General features: G+C 53.5%; 1 protein-coding gene across 6 annotated transcripts; it reads right to left on the minus strand.

The window, feature by feature from the left end:
• Positions 1-431: 431 nt before the first annotated feature.
• fignl1 (fidgetin-like 1) lies at positions 432-7,671 on the minus strand. Of its 6 annotated transcripts, none has more exons than XM_038797735.1 (2): positions 7,528-7,671; positions 432-2,718 (listed from the first exon to the last, which is right to left on the minus strand). In XM_038797735.1, exon 2 carries the CDS (start codon positions 2,706-2,708, stop codon positions 588-590), a length of 2,121 nt encoding a protein of 706 aa, XP_038653663.1. In that variant the 5' UTR covers positions 2,709-2,718; positions 7,528-7,671; the 3' UTR covers positions 432-587. The 6 variants fall into 6 exon arrangements, with proteins under 6 accessions (XP_038653663.1, XP_038653660.1, XP_038653665.1 ...); XM_038797732.1 differs by having other exon boundaries at positions 7,583-7,668; XM_038797737.1 differs by having other exon boundaries at positions 7,590-7,610.
• Between the last annotated feature and the right edge of the window lie 12,096 nt (positions 7,672-19,767).

Below are 19,767 nucleotides of genomic sequence, written 5' to 3' on the forward strand. Positions count from 1 at the left end.
TAGCCACAGTTATCCAAAATCTTCTTTCAATCTTCTTGGATACTCCAACGAGCAATTTGAATGGGAGTCCAGTATCTATCACTGTTCTCTGAGGATTTATTTTCATTTGATCAATAAAAGCAGTGCGGCTCAAGAGTTCTTGTATATCAACAGCTAGCCCCTTAGATTTTGTTTTATCATGTCCCCTTTTGGATGCCAGGGACTTGTACCCGATTTTTCACCCGAGAAGAGTTTTAAAGGTTTCCCATTGTTCACTGGAATTAATGATATCATTGCTAAGGATGACTGCCTGGTGATTTTTGTTTTAAAAGTTCCAAATGAAATAAAAAGGTGGCTGCTTTTACGGAAGACTTGCTGACAAGAATAACAAAGGCTGTTCAGCAGCATGAATTCTCACAATATGCTGTCAACATGGGACAAAGCAATTTAAATTGATTTGAATATAATTATTTTACTGAAAGCATCCTTTTTGCAAAAGACTTCAGTACACGTTTGACAGAACAAACACCTAACATACAAAAGTATCTCTATAAAATTAGGCTGAACGATAGCATATGCGCCCATATTCCTATGCAATTTTGCCATAATCATCTGCCACAGCCAAATGTTTTATTCCAACCCTCATACAGTTCAAGGTCTTTCGGAGACACACTTGGTCTCACGTTTACAAAAGCATTTTTAAAGTCGATGAATGCAATAGATCGTACTTGGTCCGGTGTGATAGTGGAGATGTCTGCTATCTGTATACTGCGGATTGGCCCCAAAGCTGCCTCTCGACAAAGTTGAGTCATGTCAGCCCCTGAAAATCCTTCAGATTGTTCAATGATCAGCTCCAATTCCTCTGGACTTAGGGAACAGCTTTCATGAGACATCAACTTCACCACTATTTGCTTCCTTGCTGATACTTCAGGTAAAGGGATGTACAGTCTTTTGACCAGACGTCTCCGAGCTGCCTCATCTATTTCTTGGGGTCGATTTGTGGCTCCAACCACAAGAATACGATCATCTGCTGAAGTAGCAGCACCATCTAACTGTACTAAGAACTCAGTTTTTATTCTTCGAGAAGAATCATGTTCTCCATCAACTCGTTGAGACAAGAGAGAATCAATTTCGTCAATGAAGATAACTGCAGGTTGGTGGCAACGTGCTACAGCAAACATCGCACGTACCATTTTTTCACCTTCGCCAACCCACTTGGAAGTCAGCGATGAAGCACTGATGCTGAAAAAAGTAGCTCCCGACTGACATGCAATGCACTTACCAATTAGAGTTTTACCTGTTCCAGGAGGGCCAAACAAAAGAATTCCTTTGGGTGGGCCACGGAGTCCAGTAAAGATATCTGGTCTAAGCATTGGCCAAACCACTATCTCCTTAATTGTTGTTTTAGCAAATTCCAGCCCAGCGATGTCATCCCAGTTCACTGGGGGACCATGGTCCATGATCTCACTCATAATGAGTTGAATCATCTTTGGCTCAAGATTTTTCAAACATTCATCGACTGGTAGAGTGAGTTCAGAAGAACTGTTCACATGAGGCATTGAACACAGTCCACCATTTTCATCACCATTATCCTGTTTTGATACTGGAGAAACAAATTTACCAAACAAACCACGAGACCTGACGGTGCCCAATGACTTTTTTGGACAATTGTATGTTGTTGCAGGTGGTCGCTGTGGTTGAGATTGGTTCCCAAACTTTTTCTGTTGATCAACATGCAGCTGGTCCTTAGCCGTTTTAAAACTTGTTATAAAACCTTCATCAGCAACATCACCATCGCATTTCATATTTCTGGTCACATTATCAAAACTCTTTTGATTAGAATTAGTCCAGTTTCGATTTTGAAATGGTCCATAACTCACGTTATTATATGAATCACTACCGACATCTCCCGATATCCAGGAAGACTTCCTCTTTGATGTACTACCAGGTGCCACAAGAGCTAAACTATTAAGAGGCATACACTGTCCCGATACAGTTGTCTGAGGTACAGTACAACTTGTCAATTTGCTCAAACCAAACACAGGACCCCCATAAAGGCTTTTAGAAGGTGCCGATGAAAATTTACCTGTAGAACTCGAGGCACGAGTCTCATCAATCACTGGCTGAGCATTTGACAGATTTTGCACCATATTTGGACATGCAATAACTGTGGAGGGCTTGTCTGAAGAATAGTTTTCATTAACATTTTTTGAAGACACATCAGTGGACAGAGTCAAAGTTTTAATTTTAGTAACTGAGCCTTCTGTATTACTGAGAGATGCACTTTCTACTTTATGATTGTCATTAGTTTTCCCAACTACTGTTGAAATATCAGCTGCTGATACCAGCAGGTCTCTAGCTCTTTTGGCAGATTTAAACATCTCTTGCACACTTTTTAATTTGAAAATACGGTCTTCAGTCAACAACGACTCCCACTGATTGCTTTCATTCTTTTGACATTTTGGCAAACTCAGAACACTGTCAGCATAATTATTCAACCCAATCTCTGCAATGTCGGAGTCAATAATGGCTGAATATCTTTCACTGTATCTCCTGAATGAGCTGGCTGTGCATTCCCAAGATATATCAGCATTTGCCCATGCAAACTGCAATCGCAAAATTTGCGCACGATAAGCATCAGCACTCTGTCCAGGTGTGCAGTCATTGGAGATTATATTGAAATAATGTCTCTGCCATTCACTGAGATGGAGTGCATTAAAAGACTGCATTTTACCAAACCTATTTAAAAGAAAGCAGAATTTAAAATGGCATTAATTTGCAGTTCAATAACTTTGCAGTATTTTTCTTTACTAAACTTTCAGGTATAAAAAGTCCATTAACTGTAGTTGAAAATTTAATTGGGGCTGTTTAGCACAGGGCTAAATCGCTGACATTGAAAGCAGACCAACAGCACGGTAACAGCCTCCCCGAACAGGCGCCGGAATGCGGCGACTAGGGGCTTTTCACAGTACTTCATTTGAAGCCTATTTGTGACAATAAGCGATTTTCAGTTCATTTCATTTTTAGCCTGCACTTCCAGAGGATAAAATTACTTGTGCTGTCATTTACATTTATTCTAAGGATTGCGTAGCTTACTTCCTTGGCGTCATTTTCCCCAGGGTGGTTTTAAGCCCCAGGCGGGAGTTGGGCACAGGAGGGGAGCAGGAAGAATTACAGAATCACAGGGGGGTGGGAGGGGGGGTCGAGGCACACAGGGCTAAATAGCTGGCTTTTAAAGCAGCCCAAGGCAGGCCAGCATCACAGTTCAATTCCTGTACCAGCCTGCCCGAACAGGGGCCGGAATGTGGCGACTGGGGCTTTTCACAGTAACTTCATTTGAAGCCTACTTGTGACAATAAGCGGTTTTCATTTCATTTTCATATCGGGGGGGGGAGAAAGCGAGGGGGGGGGGAGAAAGCGAGGGGGGGGGAGAAAGCGAGGGGGGGGAGAAAGCGAGGGGGGGGAGAGAGCGAGGGGGGGGCGAGAGGGAGGGGGGGGGCGAGAGGGAGGGGGGGGGCGGAGAGGGAGGGGGGGCGAGAGGGAGGGGGGGCGAGAGGGAGGGGGGGCGAGAGGGAGGGGGGGCGAGAGGGGGGCGAGAGGGAGGGGGGGCGAGAGGGAGGGGGGGCGAGAGGGAGGGGGGGGCGAGAGGGAGGGGGGGCGAGAGGGAGGGGGGGCGAGAGGGAGGGGGGGCGAGAGGGAGGGGGGGCGAGAGGGAGGGGGGGCGAGAGGGAGGGGGGGCGAGAGGGAGGGGGGGCGAGAGGGAGGGGGGGCGAGAGGGAGGGGGGGCGAGAGGGAGGGGGGGCGAGAGGGAGGGGGGGCGAGAGGGAGGGGGGGCGAGAGGGAGGGGGGGCGAGAGGGAGGGGGGGGCGAGAGGGAGGGGGGGCGAGAGGGAGGGGGGCGAGAGGGAGGGGGGGCGAGAGGGAGGGGGGGCGAGAGGGAGGGGGGGCGAGAGGGAGGGGGGCGAGAGGGAGGGGGGGCGAGAGGGAGGGGGGGCGAGAGGGAGGGGGGGCGAGAGGGAGGGGGGGGCGAGAGGGAGGGGGGGCGAGAGGGAGGGGGGGCGAGAGGGAGGGGGGCGAGAGGGAGGGGGGGCGAGAGGGAGGGGGGGCGAGAGGGAGGGGGGGCGAGAGGGAGGGGGGGGCGAGAGGGATGGGGGGCGAGAGGGAGGGGGGGGCGAGAGGGAGGGGGGGCGAGAGGGAGGGGGGCGAGAGGGAGGGGGGGCGAGAGGGAGGGGGGCGACTGTAAGGGGGGGGCGACAGCAAGGGGGGGGGCAGGGACAGCAAGGAGGGGGCAGGGACAGCAAGGAGGGGGCAGGGACAGCAAGGGGGGGGCAGGGACAGCAAGGGGGGGGCAGGGACAGCAAGGGGGGGGGCAGGGACAGCAAGGGGGGGGGCAGGGACAGCAAGGGGGGGGCAGGGACAGCAATGGGGGGGCAGGGACAGCAAGGGGGGGCCAGGGACAGCAAGGGGGGGGCAGGGACAGCAAGGGGGGGGCAGGCAGGGGCAGGACAGCAAGGGGGGGGCAGGGACAGCAAGGGGGGGGCAGGGACAGCAAGGGGGGGGCAGGACAGCAAGGGGGGGGCAGGGACAGCAAGGGGGGGGCAGGGACAGCAAGGGGGGGGCAGGGACAGCAAGGGGGGGCAGGGACCGCAAGGGGGGGGCAGGGACCGCAAGGGGGGGGCAGGGACAGCAAGGGGGGGGCAGGGACAGCAAGGGGGGGGCAGGGACAGCAAGGGGGGGGCAGGGACAGCAAGGGGGGGGCAGGGACAGCAAGGGGGGGCAGGGACAGCAAGGGGGGGGCAGGGACAGCAAGGGGGGGGCAGGGACAGCAAGGGGGGGGCAGGGACAGCAAGGGGGGGGCAGGGACAGCAAGGGGGGGCAGGGACAGCAAGGGGGGGGGGCAGGGACAGCAAGGGGGGGGCAGGGACAGCAAGGGGGGGGCAGGGACAGCAAGGGGGGGCAGGGACAGCAAGGGGGGGCAGGGACAGCAAGGGGGGGGCAGGGACAGCAAGGGGGGGCAGGGACAGCAAGGGGGGGGCAGGGACAGCAAGGGGGGGGCAGGGACAGCAAGGGGGGGGGAGGGACAGCAAGGGGGGGGCAGGGACAGCAAGGGGGGGGCAGGGACAGCAAGGGGGGGGCAGGGACAGCAAGGGGGGGGCAGGGACAGCAAGGGGGGGGCAGGGACAGCAAGGGGGGGGCAGGGACAGCAAGGGGGGGGCAGGGACAGCAAGGGGGGGGCAGGGACAGCAAGGGGGGGGCAGGGACAGCAAGGGGGGGGCAGGGACAGCAAGGGGGGGGCAGGGACAGCAAGGGGGGGGCAGGGACAGCAAGGGGGGGGCAGGGACAGCAAGGGGGGGGCAGGGACAGCAAGGGGGGGGGCAGGGACAGCAAGGGGGGGGCAGGGACAGCAAGGGGGGGGCAGGGACAGCAAGGGGGGGGGCAGGGACAGCAAGGGGGGGGCAGGGACAGCAAGGGGGGGGCAGGGACAGCAAGGGGGGGGCAGGGACAGCACGGGGGGGGCAGGGACAGCAAGGGGAGGGGCAGGGACAGCAAGGGGGGGCAGGGGACAGCAAGGGGGGGGCAGGGACAGCAAGGGGGGGCAGGGACAGCAAGGGGGGGCAGGGACAGCAAGGGGGGGGCAGGGACAGCAAGGGGGGGGCAGGGACAGCAAGGGGGGGGCAGGGACAGCAAGGGGGGGCAGGGACAGCAAGGGGGGGGCAGGGACAGCAAGGGGGGGGGCAGGGACAGCAAGGGGGGGGCAGGGACAGCAAGGGGGGGGCAGGGACAGCAAGGGGGGGCAGGGACAGCAAGGGGGGGGCAGGGACAGCAAGGGGGGGGCAGGGACAGCAAGGGGGGGGCAGGGACAGCAAGGGGGGGGGCAGGGACAGCAAGGGGGGGCAGGGACAGCAAGGGGGGGGCAGGGACAGCAAGGGGGGGGCAGGGACAGCAAGGGGGGGGCAGGGACAGCAAGGGGGGGGCAGGGACAGCAAGGGGGGGGCAGGGACAGCAAGGGGGGGGCAGGGACAGCAAGGGGGGGGCAGGGACAGCAAGGGGGGGGCAGGGACAGCAAGGGGGGGGCAGGGACAGCAAGGGGGGGGGCAGGGACAGCAAGGGGGGGGCAGGGACAGCAAGGGGGGGGGCAGGGACAGCAAGGGGGGGGGCAGGGACAGCAAGGGGGGGGGCAGGGACAGCAAGGGGGGGGGCAGGGACAGCAAGGGGGGGGCAGGGACAGCAAGGGGGGGGGCAGGGACAGCAAGGGGGGGGCAGGGACAGCAAGGGGGGGGCAGGGACAGCAAGGGGGGGGCAGGGACAGCAAGGGGGGGGCAGGGACAGCAAGGGGGGGGCAGGGACAGCAAGGGGGGGGCAGGGACAGCAAGGGGGGGGCAGGGACAGCAAGGGGGGGGCAGGGACAGCAAGGGGGGGGCAGGGACAGCAAGGGGGGGGGGCAGGGACAGCAAGGGGGGGGGCAGGGACAGCAAGGGGGGGGCAGGGACAGCAAGGGGGGGGCAGGGACAGCAAGGGGGGGGCAGGGACAGCAAGGGGGGGGCAGGGACAGCAAGGGGGGGCAGGGACAGCAAGGGGGGGCAGGGACAGCAAGGGGGGGGCAGGGACAGCAAGGGGGGGGCAGGGACAGCAAGGGGGGGGCAGGGACAGCAAGGGGGGGCAGGGACAGCAAGGGGGGGCAGGGACAGCAGGGGGGGCAGGGACAGCAGGGGGGGCAGGGACAGCAGGGGGGGCAGGGACAGCGGGGGGGGCAGGGACAGCAGGGGGGGGGCAGGGACAGCAAGGGGGGGCAGGGACAGCAAGGGGGGGGCAGGGACAGCAAGGGGGGGGCAGGGACAGCAAGGGGGGGGCAGGGACAGCAAGGGGGGGGCAGGGACAGCAAGGGGGGGCAGGGACAGCAAGGGGGGGGCAGGGACAGCAAGGGGGGGGCAGGGACAGCAAGGGGGGGGGCAGGGACAGCAAGGGGGGGGCAGGGACAGCAAGGGGGGGGGCAGGGACAGCAAGGGGGGGGCAGGGACAGCAAGGGGGGGCAGGGACAGCAAGGGGGGGGCAGGGACAGCAAGGGGGGGGCAGGGACAGCAAGGGGGGGGGGGCAGGGACAGCAAGGGGGGGGCAGGGACAGCAAGGGGGGGGGGCAGGGACAGCAAGGGGGGGGCAGGGACAGCAAGGGGGGGGGCAGGGACAGCAGGGGGGGGCAGGGACAGCAGGGGGGGGCAGGGACAGCAAGGGGGGGGCAGGGACAGCAAGGGGGGGGGCAGGGACAGCAAGGGGAGGGAGCGACAGCAAGGGGGGGGGAGCGACAGCAGGGGGGGGGGGGAGCGACAGCAAGGGGGGGGGACGGGGGAACGAGAGAATATCTCACGTACCCATCCCCCAACGCGCGAAATGGCCCTCTAACCGTCAGTGCTCCATATCCCCTTGTAACCGTCACACTGACCCAGCGCGCGATATCCCCTTGTAACCGTCACACTGACCCAGCGCGCGATATCCCCTTGTAACCGTCACACTGACCCAGCGCGCGATATCCCCTTGTAACCGTCACACTGACCCAGCGCGCGCGATTGCCGCTTCCCCCGATCCAGACCGAATCACCCCCGGTTCACCTCTGACCCGAATTGCCCAACTTCAATGAGCAGATTGTGCAGCAGTCACTGGGCAGCTCGCGGCTGTTACTAATGATCACCGAGTGAGAGCCAAGATGGGACTCGCTGTGTGTGCAGCGCCACCTCATGGCCCAGACATGTGTCAGTGCCAGAGTAAAACTAAACTCAAGTTGAACTGAATGATAAGGATGGGAATGTGGTCTCTGGTCACCCTTGGCACATCCCGAGAACAGGATGATGGCATCTGTGGATCAGTCAGCGTTTCAGTCCTTTAAAATCTTAATGGGACACGTAAATATTACAATTTATATGAGCAACATTTGAAAAGGAAAATATAATATTATTACATAGAAAAATAAATAGAATGCTTAGTGGAGAAAATAAGTTTAAATGCCAAAGTGATATTTATTGAACTGGCGCCAGAGAATGGGTGCTTTGACGTTCTGTGTTGTGACATGTTTAACTTAATGTTCCATTAATGTCTATTGACACAAGTTACAGATAGCAAGCAATTTAAGGTGTTTTCATTGAGGCAATAGTCTTCTAGCAGAAGAGCATCCCAATTGGAAAAAACAGAGTAAAACTAAACTTAAGTTGAACTGAATGGTAAGGATGGGAATGTGGTCTACGGACTCATCTGGGCACCCTTGGACTCATGGAGAACCACACACACCCTGGTGTTGCCCTCAGGGATTCAGACTTCATGGTTTGATATTTTGTTTGCACCTTTGGGCAGCACAGTAGCACAAGTGGCTTCACAGCGCCAGGGCCCCAGGTTTGATTCCCCACTGGGTCACTGTCTGTGGGGTGTCTGCACGTTCTCCCCGTGTCTGCGTGGGTTTCTGATGCACTATCAATTGCACGAAAGACTCAGATTGGTACAACTGTGGCTTTATTACAATCAGATGCGTGGCTTCCTGGCAGAATCGCTGATCAGGAGGAGTCATGCCTATTTATACGGCTCCTTGTGGGCGGAGCTAGCCGGCAGGGGCTACCGGCGAACCTGTAGTGTAGGTCCTACTGTACATCCCCAAATACAGGTGCACACAGTTAACACAGTGGATCACAACGGGTGCTCCGGTTTCCTCCCACAGTCTGAAGATGTGTAGGTTAGGTGGATTGGCCATGATAAATTGCCCTTAGTGACCAAAAGGTTTAGGAGGGGTTATTAGGTTACGGGGATATGGTGGAAGTGAGGGCATAAGTAGGTTGGTGCAGACTCGATGGGCTAAATGGCCTCCTTCTGCACTGTATGCTCTATGAATCACAGAGAAATTACAACACAGATACAATGCTAGGCCTATCCAGTCCACAATGATACTTTTCCTCCATTTAATCACCCTACACTGTCCCTTTCCCCTTTATTTCTTATCCTCCATCTATCTAACTTATTTTCAAGCTTGTGGAGCAAAATTCGGTCCTCTATGAAAATACATTTATCCTGTTCTAAGGCCCTTATGTTTAATTTTTGGCTCCTTCGATAATGGCTAATGCCAGCTGCTTGGAATCTTATGAAAACAAAGACTCAGGGCTGGATTCACCATCGGTGGGGATCCTCCGTTCGCCGGCAGCGCATTCACGCACGCGGATTTCCCGACGGCGTGGGGGTGCTCACAATGGGAAACCCATTGGCTGGCTGCAGGAACGGAGGATCTCGCTGCCGGAGGGGACCCGCCCCATCAGAAAACAGATGCGGTGGGATAGAGAATCCCTCCCATTAGTCTCTCTCTTATCGGCTATCTGGCCATGAGCCCTCAACTAGCTTCTTTTTGCGAGCTTAAGAAGCTGCACTGGAACATTTTACTTTTAATACAAAGGATAATATGGTCACCACTCCTAATTCACAGAATATTTTATAATGCTTAGTATAAAAGATTATAACACAATTATACTTAAGGTTATGCAAAGTGGGGCAGCACGGTGGCACAGTGGTTAGTACTGCTGACTCACGACGCCGAGGTCCCAGGTTCGATCCCAGCCCTGGGTCACTGTCCATGTGGAGTTTGCACATTGTCCCAGTGTCTGCGTGGGTTTCTCCCCTACAACCCAAAGATGTGCAGGGTAGGTGGATTGGCCACGCTAAATTGCCTCTTAATTGGAAAAAATAAATTAGGTATTCTAAATTTATTTAAAAAAAGGTTATGCCAAGTGTGCCCTTAATATAAATTGTATCCATGATTACCATTTAGAAAGGTTATGCAGAGTGAGTTCATAACATAAATGTATGGCATTAAAAGTTAATTAAGTGGCAGCACGGTGGCGCAGTGGGTTAGCCCTGCAGCCTCACGGCGCCGAGGTCCCAGGTTCGATCCCGGCTCTGGGTCACTGTCCGTGTGGAGTTTGCACATTCTCCCCGTGTTTGCGTGGGTTCCGCCCCACAACCCAAAGATGTGCAGGCTAGATGGATTGGCCACGCTAAATTGCCCCTTAATTGGAAAAAAATGAATTGGCTACTCTTATTTAAAGATTATCTTAAATAATTAAAATAATTATTTTAAAATTATTTTTAAAAAGTTAATTAAGTTTCTGTCAGCAAGCCATATGTTATTTTTGAATACAACTGTAGATGAGCAGGAACCAATGTCAGATAGCCATGAGCTACTCCTGGGAGTGAGCATAGGTTATGTCTGGTTTGTGTATTTTGTCCAAAATGAAGTTCATCTGAATTAACCGACAGTTTGTTAAGTTCTGACTAACACAAAATTGAGGAACAATCTAAAATGGAGGAAAACCCAAATTCTGAATCCTTCAGGTGGTAACATTGAAGATCATGAAGATATGGCAGAACTTTCTCTTACACGTTGTGGTGAATGTAACTCTGTAATTCACACTATATATGAGACCGTACGATTGTAAGCGCAGTTGCGTTGCCCGACCACGAGGGGGAGTAGCTCTGGGAATGCTTAGGAGTTTGTATAGGGCTCCACCCTTGACTCCGCCCACGGCTCCTCCCCCTGGACTGCTGTATAAATATCGATGCCCAGAGCCAGCCGACCAGTTCATCGAGAGTTCAACGTGTAACAGGCTGGCTCTGTAGTAAGTAGATTAAAACCACTGTTCATATCTCAAAGCACGTGTCTAGTGAATTGATAGTTTCATCAATTTAATTTACTTAAGAAACAGTCAGGATCAATCATGGAATCAGCCCTCAAGCCTGAGTGACTGAAACTCGACCCACAGGATGCAGAGGCAAAATAAATGTTTTCTCATTGGCTCCGGTGTTTTAAAGCCTACCTGGCGGAAGCAAGCACAGCCGAAACAACGGAGGAGCAGAAACTGAGCCGACTGCACGCGAGGGTGAGCCACAGAATCTCTACTCAACTAAACTGTGCCGGTTCATTTACTGAAGCCCTAGCGCTACTCGACAAAATGTATGTGAGGCCTGTTAATGAAGTCTATGCACGACACGTGTTCACTACTCGCTGCCAGCGGCCTACGGAATTGCTCGCAGAATTCCTGAGAGAGCTTAAAACTTTATCTAGTGACTGTAATTACCAGGCGGTTACCGCGGTAGAACATAGAGAACTTGCTGTACGCGATACCTTTGTTGCGGGCCTTAGGTCAAATTACGTGCGCCAGCGACTGTTGGAAAAGGGGGCCCTAAATCTTGAAGCGACTGTTGAACTTGCTACCACTATGGAGGTCTCCTTCCGCAGCCTCACCCCGTTCCCCGCGGACCCCGTGACCCCGTCATGGGCCCCCGACCAGCGACTCCCCCAGGCCTGTGCCGCGCGGCCGCCCAGCCACAATGCTGCCCCAGCCTGCCACATTTGCGGCCAGAATCAGCACTCGCGGCAGCACTGCCCGGCCCACAACGCGACCTGCAGCAGCTGCGGGCGAAAAGGACACTATTCCAGAGTGTGTCTGGCGAAGAAAGCCCCAGCCTCTAACCCTCCCACGGCTCAAAGCACTCGTTCCGCCCCAGCCTCTAACCCTCCCACGGCTCAAAGCACTCGTTCCCTGAATTCACAGGCCTGCAGGCCCCGAAATGCTGCAGCCTGTATGCCGACTCCGCCCCCACCCAACATGTGCGACTCATGGGGGCGGCCATCTTGGTAATCCTCCTCCATGCGGCCAGCCATGTGCGACTCATGGGGGCAGCCATCTTGGGATCCATCCCCTTCAAACACTGAAACTCACCTCGACGACTACGAACTCAGAGGGCAGTCATCACCGGGGCACTCCAGCAAAGCTGATCGAGCCGCCGACTACCCGCAACAGCGCAGTCACTCTGGACTAATCGCGCCCGAAGCATCTGCGAAACTCGATGGCGACGGTCCAAATTAACGGGTACAGCACGCCGTGTCTTTTCGACTCCGGGAGCACTGAGAGCTTCGTACACCCAGATCTGGTAAGACGCTGTTCGCTCCCCGTCTTCCCCGCGCTGCAAACTATCTCCCTCACTTCGGGCTCCCACTCTGTCCAGATCCAAGGGTGCACCGCCGCGACGCTCACAATCCAAGGCGCTAGCTATGCCAAATTCCAGCTCTACGTCCTGCCCAAACTCTGCGGCCCACTCTTATTGGGCCTAGATTTTCAGTGTAACCTCAAGAGTCTCACCCTCAGTTTCAGCGGGCCCCTACCCCCACTCACTATCTGCAGCCTAGCCATGCTGCGAATCTCCCCCCCCCTCCTCTCTTTGCCAATCTCATCCAGGACTGTAAACCCGTAGCCACTCGCAGCAGGCGGTACAGCCTGCAGGATAGGGTGTTCATCAGATCAGAGGTCCGAAGGCTTCTCAGTGAGGGGATCATAGAGACCAGCAACAGCCTCTGGAGAGCTCAGGTGGTGGTCGTCAAGACCGGGGAAAAATTCCGCATGGTCGTAGACTATAGTCAAACCATTAATAGGTTTACGCTCCTCGACGCGTACCCCCTCCCCAGAATTGCAGACATGGTAAATCAGATCGCCCAGTATCGGCTCTTTTCCACGGTGGATCTGAAGTCTGCATATCACCAGCTCCCAATTCACCCGGAGGACCACCACTACACGGCATTCGAGGCCGATGGCCGCCTCTTCCATTTCCTCCGGGTTCCCTTCGGCGTCACTAATGGGGTTTCGGTGTTCCAACGAGCAATGGACCGAATGGGGGACCAGTACGGGCTGCGGGCCACATTCCCGTACTTGGATAACGTTACCATCTGCGGCTATGACCAGCAGGACCACGACGCCAACCTCTGCCGTTTTCTCCAGACGGCTCAGAAACGAAACTTCACCTATAACAAGGAGAAATGCGTTTTCCGCACGACCAGACTAGCTATATCCTCGGCTATGTCGTGGAAAACGGAGTCCTGGGTCCCGACCCAGACCGTATGCGCCTCCTCTTAGAACTCCCTCTCCCTCATTGTCCCAAGGCCCTCAAACGGTGCTTGGGATTCTTTTCGTATTACGCCCAGTGAGTCCCTCAATATGCGGACAAAGCCCGCCCACTCTTTAAGGCCACACTATTTCCCCTGTCGGCTGAGGTGTGGCAGGCCTTCAACTGCATCAAGGAGGACATCGCCAAAGCGGCCATGCGGGCGGTGGATGAATCCATCCCTTTCCAGGTTGAAAGCGACGCCTCAGAGGTAGCTTTTGCAGCCACTTTAAATCAGGCAGGGAGACCAGTCGCATTCTTCTCCCGTACCCTCTCCGCTTCGGAACTCCGACACTCGGCAGTCGAAAAAGAAGCACAAGCCATTGTGGAGGCTATTCGTCACTGAAGGCACTACCTCGCAGGTAGGAGGTTCACCCTCATCACCGACCAAAGATCGGTTACTTTCATGTTTGACAACTCGCGAAGGGGCAAAATTAAAAACGATAAAATTCTACGGTGGAGGATTGAACTCTCCACCTATAGCTACGATATTAAGTATCGACCGGGGAAGCTTAACGAGCCCCCAGATGCCCTATCCGGCGGGACGTGCGCCAGCGCGCAGAACGACCGCCTGAAAGTCATCCACAACGACATCTGTCACCCCGGGGTCACCCGGCTCGCCCACTACATCAAAGCCCGAAATCTGCCTTTCTCCACTGAGGAGGTAAAAGTTGTCACCAGAGACTGACCGATCTGCGCGGAGTGCAAACCGCACTTCTATAGACCAGACAGGGCCCACCTGGTCAAGGCTTCTAGGCCCTTTGAACGCCTCGCGATCGATTTCAAAGGGCTGCTCCCCTCAACTAACAGGAACATTTACTTCCTAAACGTCATAGATGAGTTCTCCCGCTTCCCCTTTGCTATCCCGTGCCCCGATATGACCTCCCACACAGTCATTAGGACCCTGCATAGTATCTTCACCCTGTTTGGTTTCCCCAGCTACGTACACAGCGACCGGGGTTCGTCCTTCATGAGCGACGGCCTGCGTCAGTACATGCTCGACAAGGGCATCGCCTCGAGCAGGACTACCAGCTATAACCCCAGGGGGAACGGGAAGGTGGAGCGGGAGAATGCGACAGTCTGGAAGACCGTCCTACTGACCCTCCGGTCCAGGAAGCTCCTGACCTCCCATTGGCAGGATGTCCTCCCAGACGCGCTCCACACTATTAGGTCACTCTTATGCACCACGACCAACCAGACCCCTCACGAGAGGCTCTTTATCTTTTCCAGGGGCACTACCACGGGGGTCTCACTCCCGGCATGGCTGAAGGCACTGGGCCCTGTACTCCTGAGGAAGCACGTCAGGACGCACAAAACTGACCCCCTTGTAGAGAAGGTGCGCCTGCTTCACTCAAACCCCCAGTATGCCTTCGTAGAGTTCCCTGACGGCCGTCAGGACACCGTATCCTTCCGGGACCTAGCACCCACTGGATCCAGCATCCCCACTATCACTGCAGAGGTACCCCTCACTCTACACCCCACCCAGCCGCCCCCTCGCGCTCCTGAGCCCACTAGCTCACTACATTTGTTTCGCTAACCCCCAGTGCCCCCAGTCCCCAGTCGAACCAGACGGGTATGGAGCTCGGACGGAATCACCCCCAGTGTCCGCCATCGTACCCCAACCCACAACACCCATCCAGCCACCACAAGAGTCTACAACCTCGGTGCTCCGCAGATCGCAGCGGATGACCTGACCACCGGACAGACTCAATTTATGAACCACCACCCCCGCCGGACTTGATTTTTGTGTAGGGGTGAATGTGGTGAATGTAACTCTGTAATTCACACTGATATATATATGAGACCGTACGATTGTAAGCGCAGTTGCGTTGCCCGACCACTAGGGGGAGTAGCTCTGGGAATGCTTAGGAGTTTGTACAGGGCTCCACCCTTGGCTCCGCCCAGGCTCCTCCCCCTGGACTGCTGTATAAATATCGATGCCCAGAGCCAGCCGACCAGTTCATCGAGAGTTCAACGTGTAACAGGCTGGCTCTGTAGTAAGTAGATTAAAACCACTGTTCATATCTCAAAGCACGTGTCTAGTGAATTGATGGTCTCATCACACGTATATGCACATAGTAATCTCGAAATTGCAAGGCTGTGCTCCCTGTGAAAAAAATAACATGTCTTTAAGGCTTTTTTGTAGAGCCACCCTTTGGATTATAGGTAATAGTATGAATATTGTTTGTATTTTTTTATTTAAAAAAGTATACATTTAATATTCTTTCATGGGATAGAGGTGTTACTGGCAGGGCCAGCATTTGTTGCCCATCCCTAATTGCCCTGGAATTCAGTGGCTGGTAGGCCATTTAAGAGAGCAGTTCAGAGGAATCACTTTGCTGGGGATCTGGAGTCACATATTGACCAGACCAGGTAAGGTCAGTAGATTTCCTTTCCTAAAGGACATTAGTGAACGAGATAGGTGGTCAAAATAGCCGTTGATCGTTCCATTATTGAGTCTAACTTTCAATTCCATATTTTATTCATGGAATGCAAAGTCCACCAGCTGGAAATGGTGGGATTTGAACCTATGTCCCCAGAACACAGCCTGGGCTTTTTTACTAGTCCAGTGACATTACCATTCCAGCACAATCTTCTCTGAAATATGTCTTAAAATATTTCAAAAATAATTTCTTTAAACTGGTCTATATGAGAGAAGCAAATACCAGTAGGACAACAGCTCTTCGGGGATGTGTTGCTTGCTTCAGTTGTTTAAACAAAAATAACTATATTATCTCATTCTTAATTATTTAGTTCCATTTTTCTGGGTATCATTTGTCGTCCAAGGAAACAACAAGTGAAGCTGCTCTCAATTATAATAATTGACAAGGTCCTATATGCCATCAGTACAATTACACCCTGCACCATGACAGTTGTACACAGCTGCTATTAATTAGTATTTTAGTGGGGTGAGATGCATTTAGCACAAGAAACAGTTCCATGAACTTCAATCTTGTAACCTATGGTGAACTGAAAAATATCAGACTTCTCATGATAATGTTCTCGTTAAAAAGGCTAATGCTAAAGATATCATACTTTTTTCTACACCGTGAAAATATAGAAGTATTTCTGAACTTATTTATTTACTTGCATTTCAGACAGAGTAATACTTTTGTTACCAAGAACAAAGTGTTCTTCTTCATAACATCGAAGGAACTTCCATTCCCATGTGGTGAAGTATAGGTTAGTTTCATAGTATAGAATTTACAGTACAGAAGGTTAAGTGAAATATAGATAATAGGTAGAACTCGTACATAACTCGTACATTATACTTTTGAATTGAATAAATGGTTGCTTTTTATTAACGGGAAGAAAGAGCTAAAACCTTACTCAGAAGCCTTTGTACATGTACAGAGACATATCGGACTTTGACTTAATCCACATGGAATGTTACTGTTTCTAGAATCAATTGGAATTTGTTGGAAGCCTTTTTCGGATACTGGTGCCAGATATGGAGTACCTCAAGGAAAGCGAACACTTAAATTCTGCCTATTTCACTATTTTTAATGACTTATTCAAGAGCGGGTGGAGGCAACGGGGCGGGGGGACAACGGAGATGGGGGGCAACATGGAGGGAACAACATGAGGTGAATGATGCTGGGGGGAATTGGGGAGGGGGTGGATGGGTTTGGACAGAGGGGAGGTGGAGATGGGGGACGGGCAGGGGGGACTGCCACTGTGCTCTGGCAAGAGGGAAATACAAAACACAAGAAATTGGAGAAGTTGACCATATGGCCCCTCAAGCCTGCTCTGTCTTCAATATGATCATGACTGATCTTGGACTTCAGTTCGATTTTCCTGCCTGCTCCCCATATGTTTTGATTCCCCGAGATACCAAAAATCTGCCTATCCCTGCCTGGAATGCATTGAATGAGGGAGCATCCACAAACAATTCCAAAGATTCACAACCCTTTGAGTGAAGTACTTTCTCCTCCTTGCAGAGTATAATGATTGACCCCTTATTCTGAACCTGCCCTTCATGTTAGATTCCCAAACAAGCGGAAAAAAACTCTCACCATCGATCATATCAAGGCCACTAGGAATCTTCTATATTTCAATGAGATCGCCTCTCATTCTTCTAAACTCCAGAGAATCTAGATGCAATTTACTGAGCCTCACATCCGAGGACCCTCATCCAAGGGACCAGTTCCTAATTTACTGTGGCACATGTTTCCTCACGGGGTTCTGTTGACCAAATCTATTGTCTTAATGCTCAGCCTCATGTTGTCCTCTTCTTCCAAAGGTTTGGGCTGAATGTTCTCGAAAGCCCCAATTTATACCTTCCTTCCGCACCTTCTTTCACCTTATTTGCCTATTGCCTATGTAGCTGGTCCCATGTTCCCTAGCACAGTGTTGCCTTGTTATGTAAAGCTCATGCTCAAGCAACGTAATTGAGTTAAAATACTTAACTGCCTGTCGATAATAACTAAGCAGACCTGCATGGTTCTGACATCTTTTTCACAGGTATTTCTTGTACAACAGGCACTTTTAGTTGTTGCCCTAGGCTTGCTTACAGATCAACTTGCTACATCTTTTTTTTTTATAAATGTTTTTTTATTGAGTTTTCATATTTTATATATGACAAATTACAAGTTATTAGAGAGAGAAAAAAAAAGGAAAACACAAAAATTTAACATGAATATTTACAGGTAAGCATCTTCATAACAATAATTGTGGCCGCCCCCTTTAGCCAGCATACATATTTTACATTCCCCAATATGGCCGAGGCACATTTTTATAGGCATTTATTTATAGTTTGGTTTTGGGCCTTGGCTTGCCGTCAAACCCCCATACCGAGCCCGTATCCCCTCCCCCCCGGCTACCTTCCCCCGATTCCCGTCCATTTTCCCCTGGTTCTTGGCCACCCGACTATTCTTCCTCATGTACGTTGGCCACAAACAGGTCCCGGAACAGTTGCATGAATGGCTCCCACGTTCTGTGGAAGCCGTCGTCCGACCCTCGGATGGCGAATTTGATTTTCTCCATTTGGAGAGATTCCGAGAGGTCGGACAGCCAGTCTGCAGCTCTGGGTGGTGCTGCTGACCGCCAGCCAAACAGGATTCTACAGCGGGCAATCAGGGAGGCAAAGGCAAGGGCGTCCGCCCTCCTCCCCAGGAATAGATCTGGCTGGTCTGAAACCCCGAAGACCGCCACTATCGGGCATGGCTCCACCCTCACCCCCACCACTTTGGACATAGCCTCGAAGAAGGCTGTCCAGTACTCCACAAGTCTGGGGCAAGACCAGAACATGTGGGCGTGGTTGGCCGGGCCTCTCTGGCACCGCTCACATTTGTCCTCCACCTCCGGGAAGAACCTACTCATACGGTTTCTCGTTAAGTGGGCTCTATGTACCACTTTTAGTTGCGTCAGGCTGAGCCTTGCGCACGTGGAGGTGGAGTTGACCCTATGCAGTGCTTCGCTCCAGAGTCCCCACCCTATCTCCATCCCCAGGTCGTCCTCCCATTTCCTTCTTGTTGCATCCAGTACGGTGTCGTCCCTATTTACCAGTCGGTCATACATGTCACTACAGTTCCCTTTCTCTAGGATACTTGCGTCCAGTAGGTCTTCCAATAGTGTCTGTCGTGGCGGTTGTGGGTACGTCCTTGTCTCCTTTCGTAGGAAGTTTTTGAGCTGCAGGTACCGTAGTTCGTTCCCCCCAGCTAGCTGAAATTTCTCTGTCAGTTCGTCCAGTGTTGCGATCCTGTCATCCGTGTATAGGTCCCTGACTGTCAGTGTCCCCCCCGTCCTGCCTCCACCTTTTGAAGGTGGCGTCGGTCAGTGCTGGTTTGAACCTATGGTTGTTGCAGATGGGAGCCTTGTCCGACATTTTGTACAGGCCAAATTGCTGCCGCAGTTGGTTCCAGGATTGGAGGGTGGCTGTCACCACTGGGCTGGTGGAGTGTTTTTTGGGTGGGGATGGGAGTGCTGCCGTGGCGAGGGCCCGGAGGGAGGTTCCCATGCAGGAGGCCTCCTCCGCACGCACCCACTCGGCTTCTGGCTCCTGGATCCATCCCCTTACTCGCTCGGCTGTTGCCGCCCAGTGGTAGAATTGTAGATTCGGGGGGGCTAGCCCCCCCCTGGATTTTGTTTTTTGTATGACCTTCTTTGGGATCCTAGCATTTTTACCCCCCCATACGAACGCCATGATATGTTTGTCCAGCGCTTTGAAAAAGGCCTTGGGGATGTAGATCGGAATGGATCTAAACAGGAAAAGGAACCTGGGCAGTGCGTTCATTTTGATCGTCTGGACTCTCCCCGCGAGGGAGAGCGGGAGTGTGTTCCATCTTTGCAGGTCCTTTTTTACTACCTCCGTCAGGCTGGTGAGGTTCCATTTGTGGATCCCTTTCCAGTCATGGGCTATTTGGATCCCCAGGTAGCGGAATTTATTTCGGGCTTGTTTGAACGGCAGCCCCTTTAGTGCTGCCCCCCCCCCCCCCCCCCCCCCCCCCCCCCTTGCGGGTGTACTGGAAAGATCTCACTTTTGCTCATGTTGAGTTTGTAGCCCGAGAAGGCTCCAAACTCTTTCAGGAGCGCTATGATTCCATCCATGCTGCTTTGTGGGTCCGAGATATAGAGGAGCAGATCATCCGCATAGAGTGAGACTCTGTGCTCTCTACCTCCCCTTCGGATCCCCCTCCAATTTTTTGCTGCCCTGAGCGCGATTGCTAGCGGTTCGATTGCTAGTGCGAACAGCAGTGGGGACAGTGGGCATCCTTGTCTGGTGCCCCTGTGCAGCTGGAAGTATTGGGAGTTGGTATTGTTGGTCCGTACACTCGCCATGGGAGCGTTGTATAGGAGCTTTACCCAAGCGGTGAACCCTGTTCCAAGC

This window comes from Scyliorhinus canicula, chromosome 5, assembly GCF_902713615.1.
Source record: "Scyliorhinus canicula chromosome 5, sScyCan1.1, whole genome shotgun sequence".
In the NCBI taxonomy this organism is placed as follows: domain Eukaryota; kingdom Metazoa; phylum Chordata; class Chondrichthyes; order Carcharhiniformes; family Scyliorhinidae; genus Scyliorhinus; species Scyliorhinus canicula.